This window comes from Phodopus roborovskii, unplaced genomic scaffold (genome assembly GCF_943737965.1).
Source record: "Phodopus roborovskii unplaced genomic scaffold, PHOROB, whole genome shotgun sequence".
NCBI classification, from domain to species: Eukaryota; Metazoa; Chordata; class Mammalia; order Rodentia; family Cricetidae; genus Phodopus; species Phodopus roborovskii.
This window is the reverse complement of record NW_026126627.1, coordinates 804,933-826,883: the sequence shown is the minus strand read 5'-3', so window position 1 is coordinate 826,883 and position 21,951 is coordinate 804,933. Positions and strand designations below refer to the sequence as shown.

Below are 21,951 nucleotides of genomic sequence, written 5' to 3'. Positions count from 1 at the left end.
CCACTAATAAGAACGCATAATCAACAAGAGCTGATGCTGATCTGAAGTCTTGAAGGACAAATCCACTGAAGTGTTTCTAGGATAGTGTGGGAAACCAGGCTGGGATGCAGTAGGTGTGCTCGGGTTTCTAAGAGTGAGTGAGACAGAAAAAGTGGCAGCCATCTAAGGCAGTCTTATAGGAGCAGGGTTACCAAGGAAACCGAAGAAATGAAATGGTTTACCAAATCATCCACAGAAAGAATCTCAAGAATGCTGAAATATCCCTACCCAGAACTCTAAAAAAGACAAAATTGAAGCACTCAAGTCAGTCAGCTGGCTGGCAACCTTTACCGGGTTATTTGACACACACAGTGTACTGGACCACCCAGCTGGCGGCAGTAAAGACAGGAGGATGCTTCCTGAGGGAAATCCACAAAGAAAAACCAAGAAGGATCCCGAGGAAGACATGTAAAGCGGGTCTGAGGAATTTCAGAAGCATGGCCAGAATGACCCTAGCAACCTGTGTAATTGCTTCAGCCTGTTTACTACTGATCACGGGACAATTTGTCTCAAGGCAAGTATGTGAACTGCCCGTGCCCTGTCAAGTGTCCAAGATACCAATGTGGCAGGAGCAGGTATGTTACCTATTATTTGGAAACTGATTGGGGAATGAAAAACTCAGTTTACCCTTCATTGCTGGTGTGGCTGAGAAGTTAGATCTTCCAGGAAAATCAAGGCCTTCAAGAAAGCAAAGAGCCACCTGGGTCCAGCTACAACCCCAGAAGACCTGCAGGCATCAGACAGCCCAGGGGCCCTGCCTCAACAGCCTTTGGACACAGACTAATCTGGCACACCAGGGGCTTGGTGGCAGCCAACAGATGCATACACCAGGTGACTGACGGCTGCAAATCCCAGTTCACACGTCTTCCCTTACACATGGGAACATGGAGCTGATTGTAATCACATACAGTGATCAAAAAGATATAAGAATTGAAGTCTTCTCCTGTCCAACAGGACAGTGAAGTTCTAGGTTTAGAACTTCGTCATCTACCTACTTCTCCTGCTGTACCAGGCTCAGCCACATGTTTACCAGCCACATAAACTGAGAATCCTCAGTTTTCTCATGTGTAAAGTTAGCATTAATGCCATTCGTTTGATTGGTTTTTGCCTTAGCTTTCTAAGGGGCAGGCTTACAGGTGTGCCCCAGACACAAAGGTAGTATTTTGTAAAGAACTCTAGTCCCTACAAGGTGCCTACCTATCAGGACTTACAGGCATAGTCTAGAAGTCTCCCACTTAATAAGAGGGCCCAAAGTTTCTACAAGTAGAAAATGTAAACTACCCTTTGCCAGGCAGTGGTGGGCTCCATGGTAGTGAAAGATAACTATTTATGCTCACTCCCCCTGCAATGCCAGTTTCTGCTAGCTCCCTTTTGCTCCTTGAACCAGTGTGCACTCTTTGGAAAAATGCTAACCTTACAAAAGAGCCTAAAAGCCACAGAGGTGTTGGGGACGGAGCATGACTGCTACTGTGCACCTCTTCATGGTAATGATAATATAACCCTTACTGGGGGCAGATGCTAGTCTTTAACAATTGAAAATAAAACCTGCACCTTCCCACCTACCAATAAATCATGATACCAGTCTTGGCAAATATAAAGAAGAGTAGGCAACAGGTGTCCTTTCAGGAGCACCTCAGAGCATGTACGGATTCATTAGGAAGAAAAGAACCAGCACACTGCATTTTTAGTTCTCCCAGAAGGCTAAATTCTGTTCTGTCTAGTTACTGCTCCTGTTTGTTACTCGGTACGCTGAAATACAATAGAGTGAAGTCTGATAGGCAATGCACTAGCTAAGAATAAGGTGAGAGTGAGTGAGAGAGCCTTGGCTCACCTCAGACTAATGGTCACATGCTAATAACATCTGGGCATCACTTTCCCCATCTGTGTTAACAGGCTTTCTTACATGTAAGCTTAAAAAAAATCAACAATAAAACAAAAAAAAAAAAAAAAAAAAAAAAAAACAAGATATCACATTTTATTTAATACTTGCTGAGCCAGGTGTATTGGCACATATATACTAAAAAGACGGAGGCAATCTGAGTGGTGGTGGCACAGGCCTTTAATCTCAGCACTAACGAGGCAGAGGTAGGTGGATCTCTGACTTTGAGGTCTACAGGTCGACTTCCAGGACAAGTTCCACAGCTACAAAAAAAAAAAAAAAAAAAAAAAAAAAAAAAAACTGTCTTGAAAAACCAAATAAAAAATAAAAGACCAAGGCAAGAAAATTCCAAATTCAAGGAAGGCCTTGCTAAGCTCAGGCCTGGGCAACCTATCAAGTTCAAAATGTGTTTGGATAACTTATTGAGATACTACCTCAAAATAAAAATGAAAATGGGCAGAGTGTGTAGCTCAGGGTAGACTGCTTGCCTAATGTGTGCTAACCTTGGGTTCAATCTCAAGTAGCAAAAAATAATTTTTTTCTTTTCTTTGTCCTAGTGTCATTGTGTTGGGTGTGGTGGTGCATGCCTGTAATCCTAACACTTCAGAGGTAGAAACAAGAGGATCAGGGTCCTGCTCAAGGTCAGCCTCGAGACATAGAGAGTGCAAGACTAACCCAAGCTACAGGTCAAATCTTAATCTAGGAAAGCCAGATTTGAAGACCAGAGAGAGACAATTAACCAAAGCCACCCACACATCTAACCTTCCAACCAACCACTTTGATGATTCTCAGGCAATTTGTTTTTTGAGACACGGTCCAATTATGTAGCCCAGAATGGCCTTAAACTTACCATCATTTTGCCGCAGCCTTCTGAGTGCTTAACTGAAAGGACGGTACCATCACATGTGATCCCCTTGTTCAATCCTTACTTCTGACAGGCAACGAAAGCACTCTAAGTTTGTATACAGTACCAAACTGGTATCCATCTACAAAGCACTCTATTCCAGGCGCTGAGCCCACTGAGTCACCGTTGCCTTTCTCAATAAAGCACAGTGCAGACAAAGTAAATAACTATAGGTGAGAAAAGACAGAACTTAAGAACCCATCCATTCATCAGGAATAATGTTCTAAGGTTGAACATACAGGCGCGTGATAAAGAGCTTCCCCAGAATACATAAGGCCCCAAACTCAATCTCTAGCAATGAAGGGCAAAACAAACCATTCTGCCAAGAAAGCCAATCATAATTTGGTGCTAAAAAAGGCTAATGGCAGACAAGTGAAATGGCACGTGGCACCAAGTCTGATGACTTGATCTTCATCCTTGGGGTCCACATATTAGAGATAATGGACTGACTCCTCCCCCCCACCCCCCCAAGGTTGTCCTCTGACCTCTACAAGTACTCTACAAGTACGTCCTGACCTGCTCCTACATGTCCCTCCTCCAATAAAATGCATTAAAATAAAAATGTAAAGAGTAGTGGCTCACATGCTCATCTTTCTTTGTAGTAGTCTGAGCAAGCTTCAGGCTCAGGGTCTTCAACAAACTCTTATTAGAGGGAGGAAGTGTTGAGACAGGGTCTCCAGAGGTAGCTCTCAGGAAGCTCTCTATGTATAGCAGACTGGAAATATGCTCAGTCATGCCTTAGTGCTAAGAATTCCACTGTTTTCTCTCACTGATATTCAAGTGGTTCACAACTGCCTATAAGTCCAATTTCAGGGGGATCTGATGATTCTAGCTTCCTCAGGCACCTGAGTACACATATACCACACCACCCCCTAAAACCCACCACCACACCCACCCACATTCACAACCCCCCACCCCACAACACATACACATGCCCACACCCTTAAAAATAATAAAAAGTAAATCTAAAAACAAAAACTATTCAAAAGTAATTCAAGTATGCTGAGAGACTACAGTGTTAGTAAAAATAAAATAAAATAAAAAGCTAGGATTGGGTCCAGTTGATGATTATAATTTGAATTTTACATTACTGTGGGAGCATGAGGGAAGAAATAGTTAACTTTACATGGAGGCTGGGAGAAGGATCCATAAGAAGGGGAGATACCTGTATTGGTTCTTGAATTATACGAAAATGTTAGTGCTTAAAAAGAGGCAAGAGCTGGTTAAATCAAACTGAATCCTGAGATTTCTTTTTCATTGAGATATGAAGTATGGTTGTAGAGCCTAAAGCTGTTACAACAACATAATCATGTAAGTGCCATGGAGAAACTGTCCAGGGCTCTCTAGTGGACCTGCAAATGTCTAGGTCTGTCTGCCATACTTATGTTTCAGGTGCTGTCGTCAATGAGCTACCTTTCTGGGTGATCCAGGATTGTTTACATTTCTTACAGCTTAGAACCATATGCATCTTACCACATTACATTGAAAGTCTGCCTCTGCTGCTTCTTGCCTGTGTAGCAAGTTACTAAAGCCACTTGGCATCTCAGTTTTCTCTATCTGTAAAATGGAGATGAATAAGTAGGGTGTATGACTGTTTGGTACTAACGGCATATGTATAGTGGGTGTAGCTTACTTACTGGCTAGTCCTGGAGTGATGACTGGAGAAGACTGCATTCTGTTTCTGCAATAAGTATCCTCCATGCCACTAGTTAGCCCATGTGGTGAGTCCACGGGGACTTTTGTTTATAATAAGTTACAAGAACTATTTACAATGAAAATTTAAAACTTCTGTGATGGAGGACAGATGAAAGTTAACTAAAGTGGCAGCCACTTTCACCAACCATCTTTAAAAATACTATCTTTAAAAACAAAAAACAAGAACCAAACTTGGCATGACGGCACACATCCATAATTCCAGCACTTGGAAGCCTGTGACAGGGAGAGGTCAAGGTCCAGGTCAAAGTTCAAAGGAACTTTGAAGGCTGTTGCATGGGTACACGGCAATGTTCCATCTTCATAAGGCTAATAATGGTACACTCCTCTGTGCAGGTGTGTCTCTGAGGCTGGGAGTGTATATGCCTGCAAAAGTGCCCTTTGTTATATCCGAATTATATAAAAAACTGGGGTTTTTGTTTTAACTTAGAAAGACCAGGACACAGTCCCACAGCTGGAGACCAACAAAATGAGTTTAGACAGTGCATAGGTGACCCCAGAAAGCAACTCTCCCTAACATTCATTCCACTGTCAAATCATCCCCTACTCTGGACTTCTACCAACTTTTAGAGACAGTGCAAATATTTCAGCAACCCCTTGGAATTACCTTGAGAAACATCTTCTCTCAGACAAAAGAACTATTGACTGGAAGCTCCTGAAGGCAAACTTCTGGAGCTCTGTGTCTTTGAGAATCTCAAGCTTCTCAAGTTCACACAAGCAACAGGAGGGCCTTATACTCTAAAGTAATTAGCTCAGGTCTTTCAACACATCTGGGAGGAGGGATCCTACTAAGTATGAATGTCTTTTGTTTTAATATCATATTCAACCATCTTGAGGATGATCTATTTTCTTTATTACAAGCTGGGCTCAAACCTGTATGCAAGACAACCAAATAGAATAATAAACACAAGGTATTTTTCTCCTTTCTATGGTCAAACAGAGAAATGCATTGTACCAATCCTTTTTAAGAGTCTTGTTACGTTGCCTGGGCAGGATAAAACTCCCAGGGACTCAAGTGATTCTCTCAATGCTCAGAGCTAGAACTGCAGCTTTGTGTCACCATTCCTTTTATTTTTCCAGTGCTAGAGATCAAATCTAGGACTCCATACATGCTTAGCTACTACTCTCCCACTGAGGTACACATTGCCAGCCTTCTTAAAAGAGAAATAGTTCAGACAAACACATGGACACATGGAACAACGCTATTACCACTCAACTGAAGAATATATGAAGAATCAAAAGTCTCTGCACACCCTTTTTCTGTTTGTTTTTTAGACATGATCTTACTGTATAGCCCTGACTGGCCTAGAATCAGCTATGAAGACCAGGCGGCCCTCAAACTCTCAGAGATCCACCAGCCTGTTTCCCCAGTGCTGGGGTTTAACATATGTACTGTCACATCGAGCTGTATACCCAGAACTGTGTGCCCCAGTTACTGCACACATACACCCCCGGCAACCACAAGTTTTGGTGGTGGTCTTTCCCATGAACATATATGTATTGTATTATACATGTGCGATAGTTTGAATGTAATGGGCCCCCATAATCTCATAGGAATGGCACTATTATAGGAGGCATGGCTTTTTTTTGAATAGGTATGGCCTTGTTGAAGGAAGTGGGTCATGGTAGGGATGGGTTTTGAGGTTTCCTATGCTCAGGATACCAACCAGTGTCTCAGTTGACTTCCTGTTGCCTTCAAGATGAAGGACTCTCAGCTGCTCCTCCAGCACCACATCTGCCTTCATGTCGCTATGCTCCCCGCCATGATGATAATGGAATGAACCTCTGAAACTGTGAGCCACCTCAACTAAGCGTTTTTCTTTATAAGAGTTTCCGTGGTCATGGTGTCTCTTTACAGCAATAAAAATACACACTAAGACCGAAAGTTGGTACCAGAAGTGAGGCATTGCTGTGATAGGCATGACCATGCTTTTGTTTGGAGTTATGGACTTTGGGAGTTCAGGTTAGGAAAGCAGTTTAATGCTTTAAGCACTGCTAGTAGGAGCACGGAAGACTGTGGCGCTGAGTGTGATTTGAGGAACTGTGGGGAGCTGGCTCAAAAAGTTACAGAGAAGAATTTTAGTATGCTGCCTAATGATCATTCTTGTGATATCTTGGTGAAGAAAGGGGCTGCACTTTCTGCTCTTGTATGAAAAGTTTGCCTGAAGCTAAAATGAAGAATTTTGAATTCATTCCACTGACAGAGGAAATCTCAAAACAGCCTAGTATAGACTTTGTCCTGTGGTTACGAGTGTTAACTCTAATGAAGATATATTTTGAGAAGGAGCAACCTGAGCAAGGAAAAATATTTGAGGAAAAAGGAGCACCAGAAAGTGGAATGGAGTTAAAGCCTGTATTACGGAGATAAGCAGACTAAGAAATGGAATAAAGGGAGTGGTGACCTCAGGGAAAGATCCCACCCAGCCAAATCCCCAACATGGAAAAGGAATGAAAGAAAAGTGAGCCAGATGTGGTGATGCACACACCTTTAATCCCAGCACTCAGAAGAGGTCTGCCAGAGGCAGACCTCTGCGTTAGGGGCCAGCCTGGTTTAGAGATACAGTTTCAGGACAGCCAAATTAAGCAGGGAAGGACAGAAAGCTGGTGAAGATGTACTGAATGAGGGGGCCGTGTTCCAGCCACAGTAAGCAGCAGAAGTCGGCAGCTTCAGTTCAGGCTTTAGAGTTAAGGATAGAAAAAAATGGGTTGTGGAGTTTGTCTCTGCATCATCTAAGGAAAGCCGGTCAGGCCAGGCATGTGTCAGGGGTGTTCCTGCATGTAGAGAGGCCATTTCGTGAAGCTGCGAAGTTGAAGCCTGGATTACTCTGGAGACCCCAAGATGTTAGAGATGCCAGAATTGTGGGATACCTGCTGAGGAGAGCTGCTAACGGAGTGGAACCAGCCCAAAAGAAACAAGTGTGCTAAGTCAACAAGCTGAGAGGAGTTGGCGATCTGAAGAGCGTTTCAGCATCAGACATGAAGATGCAGAGTTTGGAGTTTGCCCAGCTGGGTTTTGGTCCTTGCTTTAGTCTATTATTTCCTCACTGTGCTCCCTTCCCTGTTTTTGGAATGGTAATGTATATCCTGTGCCATCATATGTTGGAAGTATGTGATCTGCTTTTTGATTTTGATTCTATAGGGAATTACAGGTAAGAGATTGCATGAATCTCGGAAGAGACCAAACTTTGGACTTTTAAACGTTGTTGAGACTGTGACAGATGATGGGGACTTTTGAAGTTGCATTAAATGCATTTTGCATTATGACATGGCTACCAGGCTTTGGTACCAGGGAGTAGAATGTGGCAATTTGAATGTAATCGGTCTCCATAATCTCATAGGGAGGGGCACTATGTGGAGGTGTGGCTTTGGAGTGGGTAGGGCCTTGTTGGAAGAAGTGTGTCACTGTGGGGGTGGGCTTTGAGGTCTCCTATGCTAATGGATACTGCCCAGTGTCTCAGTCAACTTCCTGTTGCCTGCAAGATGTAGGATTCTCAGTTATTTCTCTAACACCAAGTCTGCCTGCATGCCACTATGTCCCAACATGATGATAACAGATTGAACCTCTAAAACTGTAAGTGAGCCACCTCAATTAAATGTTTTCCTTTAAAGAGTTTGTGTGGTCATCTTCACAGCAATAAAAACCCAAACTAAGACAACATGTAAGTCAAAGTTAATATAAACAGTATCACAGTAAATATCTCTCAATTTGCTTTGTTGGATCCACATATTATTTGTAAACTGACTTAGGGCAAACACATTTAACACAGACCCTTTCCTTTGGACAATTGAATGGGTCTACCCAGGGAGGATGCAGTGGAATGGTACAAGGGTTCATCAGAACAGGGTATAATTTTAAACTTACTCATTGTTTATTTCTGTGTGTCACAAATCACAGAAAGCCAAACCACAGATACGGGAGGAACCACTGTACATGACTAATCAGAGCTGGTGACCACCAGTCACTATGCATCAAGGGGATGTGGCTCTCTCCCCAGTTACTGCCCTCTATCAGCTTCAGCAAGTCAGGGGAGAAGCTTAGCGTTAGTGTGGTGCTGGTTACTTTCCACACGGTTCATCTCCCGCTCATTTCCCCTTCTTTCTCCTACAAGCAAGGAGGCCTCATGCTGAGCACAGGCAAGCTGCTGGCAGGGACTTTAGAGCAGTGTTTTGGGTTTATTTATAGTTACCTTCATTTACTTAGTGATGCTGCTTTTCCATTATGATAGTGACACAAAGTCTCCTTTTCAATTACATCTGTTGTAAAAGTGAGTCAACTGCAGGGGGAAATAAAATTAAGTGAAAAATGAAAGAGAGACAGCCATGGGGTGTAAAACTAGGTGGGAGGCACGGCTGCTTCAGCAACCACTGAAGTTCAGGAGGTGTAGGCCTCATTTGGTTCTTCCCTTTTTACAGAGGGAGATGTGAGTTCAGAGAAGGGGTCCTAATCACCAGAGACACAGACCTGGCAATGAGAGAGAGTTAGACTAAGTCTGGACTAAACACCTGCTGATGATATTGATAACACTGAGCTGCTGGAGCTTTAGAAACAAAAGCCATTGTGAAAGTGTTCAAATTTTTGCCCCGTCACATGGAAAAAGCACCTCAGCTGACTCATTCTTTCCTGTGGTTAAACTGGGGTTCTGCCCTCATCACTCAGGAACCTTCATCTGCTCTACCTTTGGGAAAGGGGCAGGATATTCCCTGGCCACGGGAAACAAAATGGCAGTTATTAATGCTGTCCTATCAGATAGAAGTCTAACATGACTGTGGAATCGGCAGGCAGGTGGAAGAAGCAGGTAGGCTGTGATGCCACACACATCCTCACAGCCTGGGAGTGGGAAGGCTGGTCCAGCTGCAGAGAACTGAGGGCTCTGTCACTTCCCAGATCCACTCTTGTATTAACAACCACAGAATTCACTACTGGCAGCCTCCGACACCCATCCTGGCCCAACAACTTTGATGTCCAGCATGGTTCTCAAGCATTACTAAGAATTTACCACAAGCCTTATCACACAAGGTTGGATCATGCTGGAGTTAAGGCAGGACAGCGAAAGTGTTGCAGGTATTGCAGGTAGCCTCTGATATTCCAGATGTCAAAAGCCTGGATTAGAAGGGACAGAAAGTGATGCCCAGGGCCAAGGCAGGGACAGCTAGTCTCCAGGAGATGGATGGGAGCAGCCAGCATGCTTTGCTATTTTGCTCCGGAGGAAAGCATGCAAGACAGTCAGCATGAGCATGGATTAATACTGGAAACACCTTGTCTTTCCAGCTCCTTACTCTTCATCATGTCCACTAAACCCCGGAAAGATAAGCAGGAGCAGTACCTGGGACATTAGCATAAAGACTCACTTCCCCAGGGTTAAGTGGGCCATTGCTAAAGTCACAAGCATCAGCTGTCATTTCCTGAGTACTTGCTCGGAGCCAGAAACATCAAGACTCTGGAAGGGAGACCATTTGGAGGTTTTGTTGTCTCCTACCCTCTTTGGAGGCCAGCACATGCACCACCCCCTCCCTTTGGGGTAGAGTCTCTCTACTTTGCTCAGGCTGGTTTCAAACTCCTGTGTTCAAACTGAGCTTCAGTAGCATCTGGGATTACAAACCACCAAGCCTGTCTGGTGAGCAGGAGAAACACAGCTTCCTGTGGCCAGTGAGAGCAAACAAAAAGTGCCAGGATTCACAGGCCTTCTCTTACACAGAGAAGGCAAAACCAAAAATGAAAGAAATGAGCTAGGGAGATGGCTCACTTGGAAAGTGTACCAGAAGTGGCTTTCATTCCTTTGCCTCACAGGAAAAGGAAATGGAATACTCTGTTGGTCTGGTGTCCTTTTGAAGTACTGGGGGAACAGTTCCTCCATAAGAGCATCAGCCTTCAGGGTGGCATGTGATTCTCAGAACTCTGCAAGTCCAGAGGAAGGGCAAGGAGACACTAAACTGCCCGGCCCCATCCTGTCAGGGGACTTGTGAAACACATTTTAAACTGTGGATGTAGCTGAGCAACTAAAAACTAAACTGAGTTTCTCTACTGGGCAGCTAAACATGTGACAAAAATCGGCAACAGTTATCAAACATAGTAACTGTTATTAACCTTGGCACAAGAAAAGTTGGTCCTCAAAGCTTTTAAGAGACAGGAAGTAGCTGGGACACCTCTGCTCCATGGTTGAGCAAAAACATATTCCTGAACCAAAGGAGACTTCTAAACCATAATGAGAGGCAGATAAGACTTCCAATTTTAATGCTGCTCCAAGTACAGTTAAAACTCAATGGTGACTCTTGGTACAAACACCAGTGTGACCAAATGACTGCACAAGAAAGTTCCAGCCCACAGTCTTTCCTGAGAAAGAAAATGCATCTCACATTTTCCCATTACAACCAAAGGAGGCTTACACCAAATTCTGTGAAAGGAAACAAAAAAATCCACTGAAGTTCTTTACAGGTGAGATCCATGTTTTTTTTATGTTAGTTCTTGGTTTTGTTTTTGTTTTTTGTTTTTTGGGAGGGGGGGATAAGTAAATAATTACAAATATAAATTTAAAAATTATGTTTATTTACATATCTGTGTGTGTATGCACACACACATGTATGTGTGTGCTCATGCACCATGCACCAAACATGTAGCAGAAGTTAGAGGGCAATTTTCAGGTATTCTCTCTCCTTCCAACATGTGGGTCCTGGGAACTGAACTCATGCTGCACGGCGGCAACACTTTAACCCATTAGGCCATCTCACTGGTCTGCAGATATGATTTTTTTTAACTTATTTATTAAGTATATAGTGCTCTGTTGGCATTTATGCCAGCAAACCAGAAGAGGGCACCAGGTCTCTTTTTATAGATGGCTATGAGCCACCATGTGGTTGCTGGGAATTGAACTCAAAACCTCTGGAAGAATAGCCAGTGATCTTAACTTCTGAGCCACCTCTCCAGTCCCCCAAATATGACTTTTTTAATAAGCAAGAGAAATGCATTAGAAGTAGATTTCAAAAATGTAGCTTAACAAGATTAAAATCTTGATGTTGGAGACATGGCTCAGTGGTTAACAGCATTTGACTACTCTTCCAGAAGACCCAAGTTCAGTTCCTAGCACCCACATGGCAGCTCGCAACTGTAACTTCACACAGATATACATGCAGGCAAAACACCAATACACATAAAGTAAAAATAAATATCCTGAAATCTGCAAAAACAAACACAGTGCAAGCAAATCAATGCACTGGGATTTTTATTCAATCCATTGTGTGAGAGACTGCTTATTTAGTAAATTATCTCTTAAATTCCTATTAAGTGCCAAGCTTACACAGAAGTAAACAAGACACAGCACCTGCCTTTGGAACAATTATGATCCATGGCAGAGGAGCCCAAATCAAATGCAAGAAAGGGATATGGTCCTTAGGACAAGGCAAGGACCTCCAGTTAGAAGTGACTGCCCTTGGATATCAATAAAGGGGACACAGAAAAGACTGTAGGTGAGAGTCATCTGTAGGAAGTGGGAAACTAATGCCTAGACAGTCCTCTGTGCCAGAGGCATGCCATTCCAGGTGCCAGCTAGCCATCTTCAGCTGCTGAGGAACATGACAAGCCACTCACAGTGCTTTGAAGCCAGGCTGTACTATTCGGGGCTCTTTCTGGGTTCTGCCTCTAGATGACCTGAAACATCCCGGCTCTTCCACTATGCCCCACCTCTTTCTAAAGAAGTTCTGTGGACAGAACCAAGAGCTCTGCTCAGTTAAGGGAACTAGCAAGTCACAAAGACCTTGAGACTAGGAATACAGCTCAGTTGGCATGTGCTTGCTCAGCAAGCAAGAAGCCTTGGTTTTGATCCCCAGCATGGCATAAACAAGGTGTGGTGTGGTGGCACATTATTAGTTCAAGGTCATCCTTGGTCATATACCAAGTTCAAGGTCAGCCTAGGATACATGTAACCCTGTCTCAAAAAAAAAAAGTTTTTAGAGCTTTGGTCCCCAAGGTACCCAACCAGCAACATTTGTCCCCATTTCTGTCGTTCACTCTCAGACTCCGGTGAGTGTTTGACAGACAGTGGAAGGCTGGACCATTCTTGCTTTCTTTGAATCTGTTAGGGCCCTTTAGGAACATGCAAGGAAGTGAGAATGGTTCACACAAGAACCATGATACTAACCAACATAATAAAGAGCTAACTGTTCCCTCAAGGGACGGCTTGTTGGGGGCATAAAGGAACCTGATTTTAGCCACTAGGAATCTTTCCTGCCCCTGCTGCAAGGGAGGCCTGCTTATCCCTCAGTCACACTCAGCACAAGGTGGAAACAAACACCATTTCTCTCTTGTGGAAGGAAAGTCAACCGCTTTTTTTTTTTTTTTTCACCTTAAAATCTCAATTTATATATCATAGCAAATTTACATAGTCCCTGCCACAAATCCCCACCCGTTTTCCCTATATAGAGAGGGTGCCAACATTCCAAGCCGAGTTTCAAATCATTGCAACCTCACTGGTTGCCTTTCTATTGGAGAGGAAATTCCAGAAAAGTTGTCTGGCACGGTGAAATCCTTATGAAAATACCCAGTAAGGTGACTGAGCCAGTTAGTCAAAAGAACTTCAAATCTCCATGAGAAAAGGAATTCATGCCAGCATAAAGGGCCTCAGATACAGAGAACAGGGGTGCTGTGTTAAACACCAGACCTTTCAACAAACCAGCCCTGAACTGCTCAGGAGGCTGAGCCCTGAATGGGCCCTCACACCAGCCTCTCTGAGGAGTGAAGGCCACGGGCAACACAAGCTCAGCTTCAAGACACAGCTTCCTTCCTGCTGGTGCCCAGCCTGAGGCAAGCTGAAAAATGAACAGAAAGCCACTTGGTGGAACTGCAGGCAAGAAATGTCAGCCAAATAAACAAAAGACCACTGCCAGACCTGAGCAGAAAGGAACCCTGCACTCCCCAGAAAACAGCCTGGTTAATGTTTAAAGGTAGCGGAAGACAGGGATATAGGCGAGGTCATTTCTGACAAAGCACAGCTGGGCCAATGTCCATTGTCACCAAAGCTCTCATGACAGGGTCACCTCTCACATTCCTCCATCTCAGTCCACACCTGCTTTAGCTAGGCACTGTGAGTTCTTCCGATGCAGGATAGAAGCCAGGAGGCTTCTATCTCCTTCCTTTCTCACCTCCGGCTTCCAGGTCTCACAGCACAAGAAGGCCCCAATCAGCCTGCTCAAAGCAAACAAGCTTTTGCTGCTCCCCACTGGGAACCAAATGCAAAGGAATCTAAAGATCCGTAGGAAAGCACCCTGCACAGACAATCTGTCCTCCTGGTGCTGGAACAAGTAAGGCAAATGGCCCAAGGTTCTGTGGGATGTCAGGAGATTTCTTTCTCTCCCTCCCTCCAATAGTAGGCTCGAACCCTGGGCCTCACACATTCTAGCTAAGCATCACTTTCATTGCCCAAGCTGGCCTTGAAATTCTGATCCTCTTGTCTCAGCCTCCTGAGCAGGTAAAGCTTGTGTCATCAAGCCCAGCTTTTAGCAATAAATTTTAATGTTGCAAATACATAAAATATGAAGCAAAAAAAAAAAAACAAGAAATAAACCAAACACCACCCTCAATCAAGAAAAAGTCTCTCCCACAACCTCTTTCTACAACAGACCTATTACTTGACAAGGTGTAGTCTGACTGACATGAGAATACTTCATTCTCACAGTCTCTCAGTCCAGCCTTCTGAGATTGCAACAGGATGCAGTCATCCAGACTCCAGAACCACAGGGATGAATTACATACATACATATTCCAGAACCATAAAACTGAACTACAAAAGAAAAAGGAAAAACAAAATCTGCATATAATGCTTTAAATAAGTTTACAGTTTTGCATCGGGCCACATTCATAGCTGTGCTGAAGAAAAAGGGCCTTCAGGCTTCCAGTCAGACATGACCGACAAGCACAGCCTGTGTCATACATAAAGGGATGTGAATTTCAGCCTTAGTTTTCTCACCTATAAAATGCAAAGATAAAACACTCAGAAGGTGGAGGGTCACAAACTTAAGAACAGTCTGCACTATAATGTGAGACACTATCTCAAAAATAAAGCATTACAGGGTTTGTAATGAGGATTAGAAGCAATAAGGACTTGAAGGGCCAATTCGTAGCTGACAGAAGGCACAAAAACACATGATATTATAGTAGAGGCTTAGTGGGATACCCCTCAATATTGAGTATACAGACATCACAAAGCAGAGCTGGTACGAAGAATACACAAGGAGACAGTACGAGATTGATGTCCCCCACCCCCAATGGGAGTTACTCAGAAAAAGCAGGCTCTGATGGTAGGTAGACCTGTAGCAGCTGTCAGTTCAGTTCCGTTTCATCACCGGTGTTTTCTCTTACAGTACAAAAGAATCCAGCCAAGGGAATTCTACAGTATGGGGACTGGCTGAGAGATGCCAAATGGCGACAACTGTTCTATGGTAAACTTTGCCACAGACAATAGGTGAGGTAAAAATCCCATCCAATTACTTCATAACAGTTTGTAGAAGAGATGTAACTATTACTGATCAAAGAAATGCACTGAAGGCAAATGACAGAAGGCTCCAAGAACAAAGGCTTCTGATGGGTGTGTGTCTATAATTCCAGCACTTTTGGAGGCTGAGGCCATTCTCTACCCTCTGTCTCAAATAAAAAACTATCAAACAAAACATACTGGATATGTAGGCGGCCCCCCCCCTTTTCAGCTTCAATTGTCACACCAAGAATACAATTAAAATAGTCAGCAGGCCCCTCCTTTATCTCCAGTATAGCTATCCTCACCATTTTGGCACCATAGCTTACAGAGAACAGCTTGGTTTTCTAATCATCTTTCCCAGGAAAAGCCCTCCCCATGACATAGACTCAGATTCCCATGGAAAGCAAGACAGCTACCTAAGAGCTCTACCTTAAAGCCTCTGAAGAAATGTTATGGTTCATTGCATGATAAATCTGTGTCTACTCAGTGTTCATTGGTACATTCAATAGGTAACTAGCAACCACAATAATGTAAAGGCTGACTTCTAGTGTAATGCCTTGAATGGGAACTGTAATTATTATTAATGAAGGAATAGTACCCATTTAGGTTGACACGTTCCATCAGGCTTAATTGGAAATTTATGGCAGCTGGGGTTATAACACAGACCCAATTCCTTAGAACAATAAAAGAGTAAACTTAAACAAATAGGGACTGGGATAGATGGAGAAAAAGAAAAACTAAGGATATAGCTTGGTGGTAGAGCACTTGTCTAGCACGCAAAAGGCCCTGTACAGATTCCAAAATTGGAAAGAAGAGGCAAGAATATTTGGAATTCCAAAGCAAGCCTAGACTGTTTTAAACAAACAAAAAATAACAATAATATTAATAATGAACATGTCAATATCACTGTATTACAACGTGTGTGTGTGTGTGTGTGTGTGTGTGTGTGTGTGTGTGTGTGTGTAGCTCAGAGAAATTTCTAATCCTCTTGCCTCTACTTCCCAAACACTAGAATTACAGGTGTGTGCTCCCATGACAGGCTCATTCAGTTCAGGGGTCGAACTCTAGGCTTTGCACACTCTAGGCTAGAATTCTACCAATTGAGCTACAGCCCCAGCCTAATCAAAAATATTGCTCTCTGCCATCCTATCTTCATTTTGCAGATGGAGAAGCCAAGGCTTAGAAAAATAAAGCAGGATATCAGGGCTGCTGTGGTACACAGTGGGAATCATAACCCAAGCTTTGGTTCCATGCCTGGATCAGTAGGCTAGGACATGCTGGTCCTATGTAGACAGAAAGCAAGATGCAAAACCAGGCATGGTGGTGCATGCCTTAATCCCAGCACTCAGGAGGCAGAGGTAGGCAGATCTCTGAGTTCGAGGCCAGCCTTGTCTACAGAGAAAGTTCCAGGAGAGATGGAGCTATACAGAGAAACAAACCCTATCTCAAACAAGGAAGGAAGGAAGGAAGGAAGGAAGGAAGGAAATAAGATGCCTAGAATCCCTGGCCATGGCCTAAAATCTTGGGTTCTGAACATCTACTACCCCAAAGTAGCCACCCTCAATCAAATAGCAGCCTATGTGGTGGTGCCTACCCACACAGCAGAACCTGAACCTGTGGGTGGGAATGCCTAAAGACATACTTGGCTCCAAATAAAAGCCCCCCTTTCCACAGACTCCAAGAACCAAGAATGAAGGCTAGCTGGCAAGCTGGCTCACTATTGCTGGAGCTCAGCAAAGCTCCAGCCACCATCTGGAAGTGATTTGGCCCAGAGATTCCTGAACTGGGTGGGAGGTTGGAATGACAGGCGCCTGGAGCTCCTGTCCAGCTCAGAAACAAAGCAAGTGTGAATGGGCCCTGGAGGCAGCCAGAACATACCAGGGTCATCCCCTTCCAAGGAGCAGACACCATCTAGGCAGCTCCTCCCTGTTTTAGCAAGTAGAATCAACTCTAGCCACCTGAGCTGGCCTCTCAGGGAGGTGCTGATTTTGAGCTTCATTTCAGTGTGCAAAGCCTTCCAGCCTGATTTGAGATTAGCCAACAGTGTCTTGTTTAGTTAACAAGCACTCACCGAGCATTTACTAGGAACCCTGAACTATTCAGCCACTTTAAAAAGTTTTATTTAATTATTTTATGTGTATGAGTGTTTGGCCTGCATGAAATGCGCCTGGTGCCTATGGAGTTCAGAAGGGAGCATAATATTCCCTGGGACTAGATTTACAAATGGTTATACACCACTATGTGGGTGCTGGCAACTGGATTCAGATTCTCTACAAAAGTATTACTGAGCCAACTCACCAGCCCCTGGTTCCAGCTATTTTTAAAAGTATTAACTTGTTTAATCTTTGTAACAACATTTTAAGGTGGTATTTATTGTTTCTCTTTCAGCAATTAGACAACAGAGCCAAAGAAATTCTCAATAGCTATTTTGTGGCAAGTGAGAATTGAACCAAGACTTCTTGCCCTTAACTCTATCTCACAGTAATATGTGGCTATCTTGTTGCAAATGGCCCTGAACTTTAATTCTAACAAAACATTAAGTTTCAATACATACATATTCTCTGGGGGTCTTTTACTGCATGGTCCAAAAGAACACACTGGTTTCTGCCAGCTAGTTCAGGAAGAACCACAAATGGGAACTGTCTGTAGAAGATCAGATTACTGATGGCAGGACAAAGGAGGAAGGAATGATGCTGGGTGGCATGGTGACCCACACCCAGGGACTCAAAATCTTGGGAACTCACTAATAACACCTAGGCTGATCCTGTGCAGGTAACTTAAATAAGCACCAGGGTCAGCTGCATCTTGTAAAAAGGGGAAACATTCCTTTTCTAAAGGACCAACCCCAAATTTCTAGCAGCCTCAATCGTCATTCTTGGGCTTTGAGACCTCTTTTCTTTCCAAAGTTAGCTGGGCTGCCCACAAGTCAGAAAGATTTTGGAGAAAACATGTAAATAAAACTGCCAGTTCCTTACAAAAAAAAAAAAAAACCTGTAACTAAGCATGCTGATCATCACTGTGAACTATCAAACATAATAAGAAACTAAGCAAAACTTTCAATTTTGGGATTGAGCCCAGGGTGGGAACAACTTATGATGAACCACAAATGTGAGTAAATAAATAGCCAGCGTTGTCTTTCAGAAGTTGTTGGCAGGTATGCCACTGTCCTCTGGTAGCTGTTGACCATCTTATATCTCAAAGCTGGGCTTACAGACATGATTCTAAAGGTTCCCACAATATAAATTGTTGGAGGTTAGCCCTGAATTCATGCAATAATCTTCCCTGGTTATGGAGTAAACATAAGCCCCTGGAGAATAGGAAAGCTCAATAAAATACCACCAATGGAGAAAGCACTATTCCTCAACAGATTAAACCATAAAACAAAACACAAATTGACCCCACTCACTTCCTTACAGTCACAGCATTTAACTCCTGAGCTCTCATCACAGCCCAGTGGATTAATCCTGTCTTCAAAGGCCCCATGATCCCTATTGCCTCTGAGGCTAAGGTTCAAACTTTGGGTATCCAGCTGACACTCCAACACCCTGGCACTGCAAAGTGTAGGCTATATCAGCTCTTTAATCCCAGGAGAGGGAAGGGAGGCTGTATTGTTTTCACCTCTGACACTAGAAAGTAATTCACTCAAAGTTCAAATTCAACAGCTTGGCAAAACTGCATTCTAGGCCCAGAGTAGTGTTTCCAATCTTTAAGCAGGGATACTAATACTAACCACAGTGACAGTAACAACAGCAACCATATGACTCCCAGAGACTGCTTGGAAAGATCATTATCAGAAGGATATTAATTACTATCAATTTGTTATCCTGGATATTCAATGGGAGCAGTCATCAGAATACAACACCCAGTGGGTGGCCCTATAGAAAGTGCCATGGAGCCCATAAAGTGAACAGTGAGTAAGCAAACCCAAGTCCAAAGTAGGTGAAATTTTATGGTCTAGTCATTACCTACAACATCCCTAGACATAGCAAGAACACGCCTTTGGCTCCATCTCCTCCCTCAGCAGTCTGGGTCCCTGGCAAGACCGGAAGGTCTTCAGAAAAAAACCTGTTTGCTAAGAGATCTTTCTGGAAAGCAACTAGAGAGGATCTGTATGTGGTCACGCCCTCTAACTTAGGAATACCACTTGGGGAATATGATCCAAGAAATATTTTTAAAAGACAAATAAAACAGTACAACTTGTGATAGTCTACTGAAACGAGCTGGCAATGGGTAACAGACCCATATCAGATGAATGGAAGATAACCATGGGATGTCAGACAACAGGAAGCCCAGATCTCACCAGGTTCATGACTGGAAATCATGAGGACCAATTAGAAAACTGCAAGGGACCACTAAACAAATCCAGAATGTGACTCACAAACTGGGGGCCTTGCTGTAGAGCCATGCCAGACTAGATGCAGCTGCCCATGACTAAAAAGCCGATAAATTAGGCAGCCCTTGATTTTTCTGGTGCTATGGTTTCTTTCTTAAGCTATTCTATGTCATGTTTAACTCCTGGTTTAATTTAATTTTCTTTGTTGAGTTAATTAAATAAACACGCAACTTAAAGAATGGATATGAGAGATGGGAACCCCGAAATCATGCCTGGGAGGGAGAGCCTGCTAGGAGGCAGTCTGGTGTTGTAGCTTCCTGGACTCAGGAAGTAGGAAGCTGGTCTACCGCCAGCAAGGGTGTGGGGAAAGTCCAGCAGGAGGCTGGGAGGAGGTTCAGTATAGAGGGAAACCCTTTCCCCTGGAGAAAGTCCCGCAAGCCACACCCACCTTCCTTTCAGTCACTGGAGTCACTATAATGGCCTTGTTTCCTCAGGAAGAAACCCCAGTCAAAGTAATCCCCTCCATGTACACAGTGTGAAGTGCACACATCCTCTGCATACGAAATACTCTACACACCCCACTGTGCACACAAAAATCTTTACATACATGCTATATGTGCACATGTAAATGTCTAAGCCCGCAAAGACGGGAACCCTCCCTTGTTCCTACAGTCACGAACCTCTTCAGAAACCTCCAACTACTCCAGATTTTAATCCTCTCACCCTGAAGACATTAGGAAAGAAGCCAGACTCATACACCTTCTCAGGAAGACCCAGGGAAGGGGGTGGGACAGGAAAGAGAAAAACCTAAACTGTCACCTGCTTTTGTTCTTAGCTAGATCATACTTGCAGTGACCTTGGACAAGCCAACTAGCCCTCTAAATGTCACTCTTCTGTAAAATGGGTCTAAGGATACCTCAGGCCAGAGAACATTAAGTACTAAGATAACTTAGAAGGCTGTGGCCACACAGTCGGCGCTAGTTAAGCCTTTTTCTACAGACATTAATTACTGTCGTCACTAAATTATCTCAACCTGAGGCGACCCGCCACGCTGAGCAGAGGTGAGAAGCGAGAACATTCATTCCCCTGTGACTCCCACTTCTACTCGCTGGGCCCACACCCAATTCCAGCGTTGGAAGGGGAAAGGAGAGTCCCGGGTCCTGTCTCCACCTTGGAGGAGATATCTCAAGCCAGAGAACTGTCGCTTCCTAGGTCTCCCAGACTCCCAGCCAACGCCCTTTCGACCTGGGCGGATCATACTGGGCGCACCTGGCTAGCACGAAGTAGGGATTTGGTATTTGACTCCAGGACTCTGTCACCAGGGTCAGCAGATGATTTCCCCAGAAATCCCAAGGGGTCCCGCAATCAAATCTGCAGCTACGACGGGAGGTTCTTAGTGCTTAACCCACTGCAGCAGCACCCCAGCGAGCAATCACGCCAGGTCCCAGCCCACAGATGGCACAGAGGAAAGGGCCTAGGTTCCTAGATCCTCGGCCCCACACCCAGCCAGGGAAAAGATGCGCGGTGGGGCGCGCTGCCGGTACCCCGATTTCTGCAAACGCAGGGCCCTGTCACAACACTCACCAATGGACACGAGCTTGATGCTTTCGTGGTCCAGGAACTCTAGTGCCACCGACACGTTCTCCAGCTTCATCTGTCGGAAGGTGGGCCGCTGGTGGTACTTGTGATGCATGCGCTTCTGGCTGAGCACCTCGAGCAGCGCGATAAGCCGTAACCCGTCGCTAAGGTCAGTCTGCAGGTTCCCGATACGTTTGTTCACGCACTTGAGGTGCTCGTTGCACCAGCGCGTGAACGTGTTCTGCTGAATCTTCTTCCATGGCGCGTCCTCCGCCAGGTCCTTCTCGGTCACCGGCATCCTGGAGGCGGAGAGAGTACACGGAGGCAACGAGCTGCAGGGGCTGATCTAAAAAGCCTCAAGTACCCAGGCAAGGGGAAACCGAGGCAAGTGGGAAAGCGGCTCGAACTCGCTACTACCCAAGGCGCAAAAGAAGCTGCTCTGCAATGGTTCGTCCCGGAGCGCCCAAGTAGCCTGGCCTGGCGCCTGCGCGCTAGACTGCCCCGCCTCCGAGGCTCCGCCCCGTTCAGGCCTTTAAAGACGTTAACTCCTTAGCTGTGCTCGCCCTCTATGGCCCAAAGACTGAACTACGCCGGGTTGTCTCCTTAGTTTCACAAACCTGATGTGATTGATGGTCAACTAGAAAGACACCTGGGAAAGATCCAGAATAAGGGCATTTGCAGAACCAGGGGACTAGACGGAATGGTCACGTGGAGAGGAAATGTGCAACTCATCTGTAGTTTCAGTGAGAGGGAGGTGCCTTTCTCCGAGCCTACAAGGCAATGGTAAATTAGACACATTGATTTCCTTATGTCAAGAAACTGTTTCACACACTGTTGTGAAAATGGTACCAGTGATGATGAACTCTATTTTCTATGGATATTAGTTGTCTTTTACTGGTGTAACAAATTACTAAAACCTGACGTCAAGAATTCCACAATTTCTTATCTTGCATCTGTGTAAGTTAGATGTCCCATCTGTGATTTAGTGAGCCAAACTGATGTCACTGACCCAATCAATGTATTTCTTGCTGGAATTTCTGAT

The 21,951-nt window shown here is 44.4% G+C and overlaps 1 protein-coding gene across 4 annotated transcripts in view; it reads right to left on the bottom strand.

Annotated features, from left to right (window-relative positions):
• Positions 1-21,347, bottom strand: part of Flnb (filamin B) — a 138,975-nt gene extending 117,628 nt beyond the window's left edge. For 3 of the 4 annotated variants that reach the window (XM_051206680.1, XM_051206681.1, XM_051206682.1), the window contains exon 1: positions 20,916-21,346. In XM_051206680.1, coding sequence (XP_051062637.1) covers positions 20,916-21,207 — 292 coding nt within the window. In that variant the 5' untranslated portion in view covers positions 21,208-21,346. Of the gene's footprint in view, positions 1-20,915 lie in introns of all 4 variants that reach the window. The other variant, XM_051206683.1, reaches the window with a different exon arrangement.
• Between the last annotated feature and the right edge of the window lie 604 nt (positions 21,348-21,951).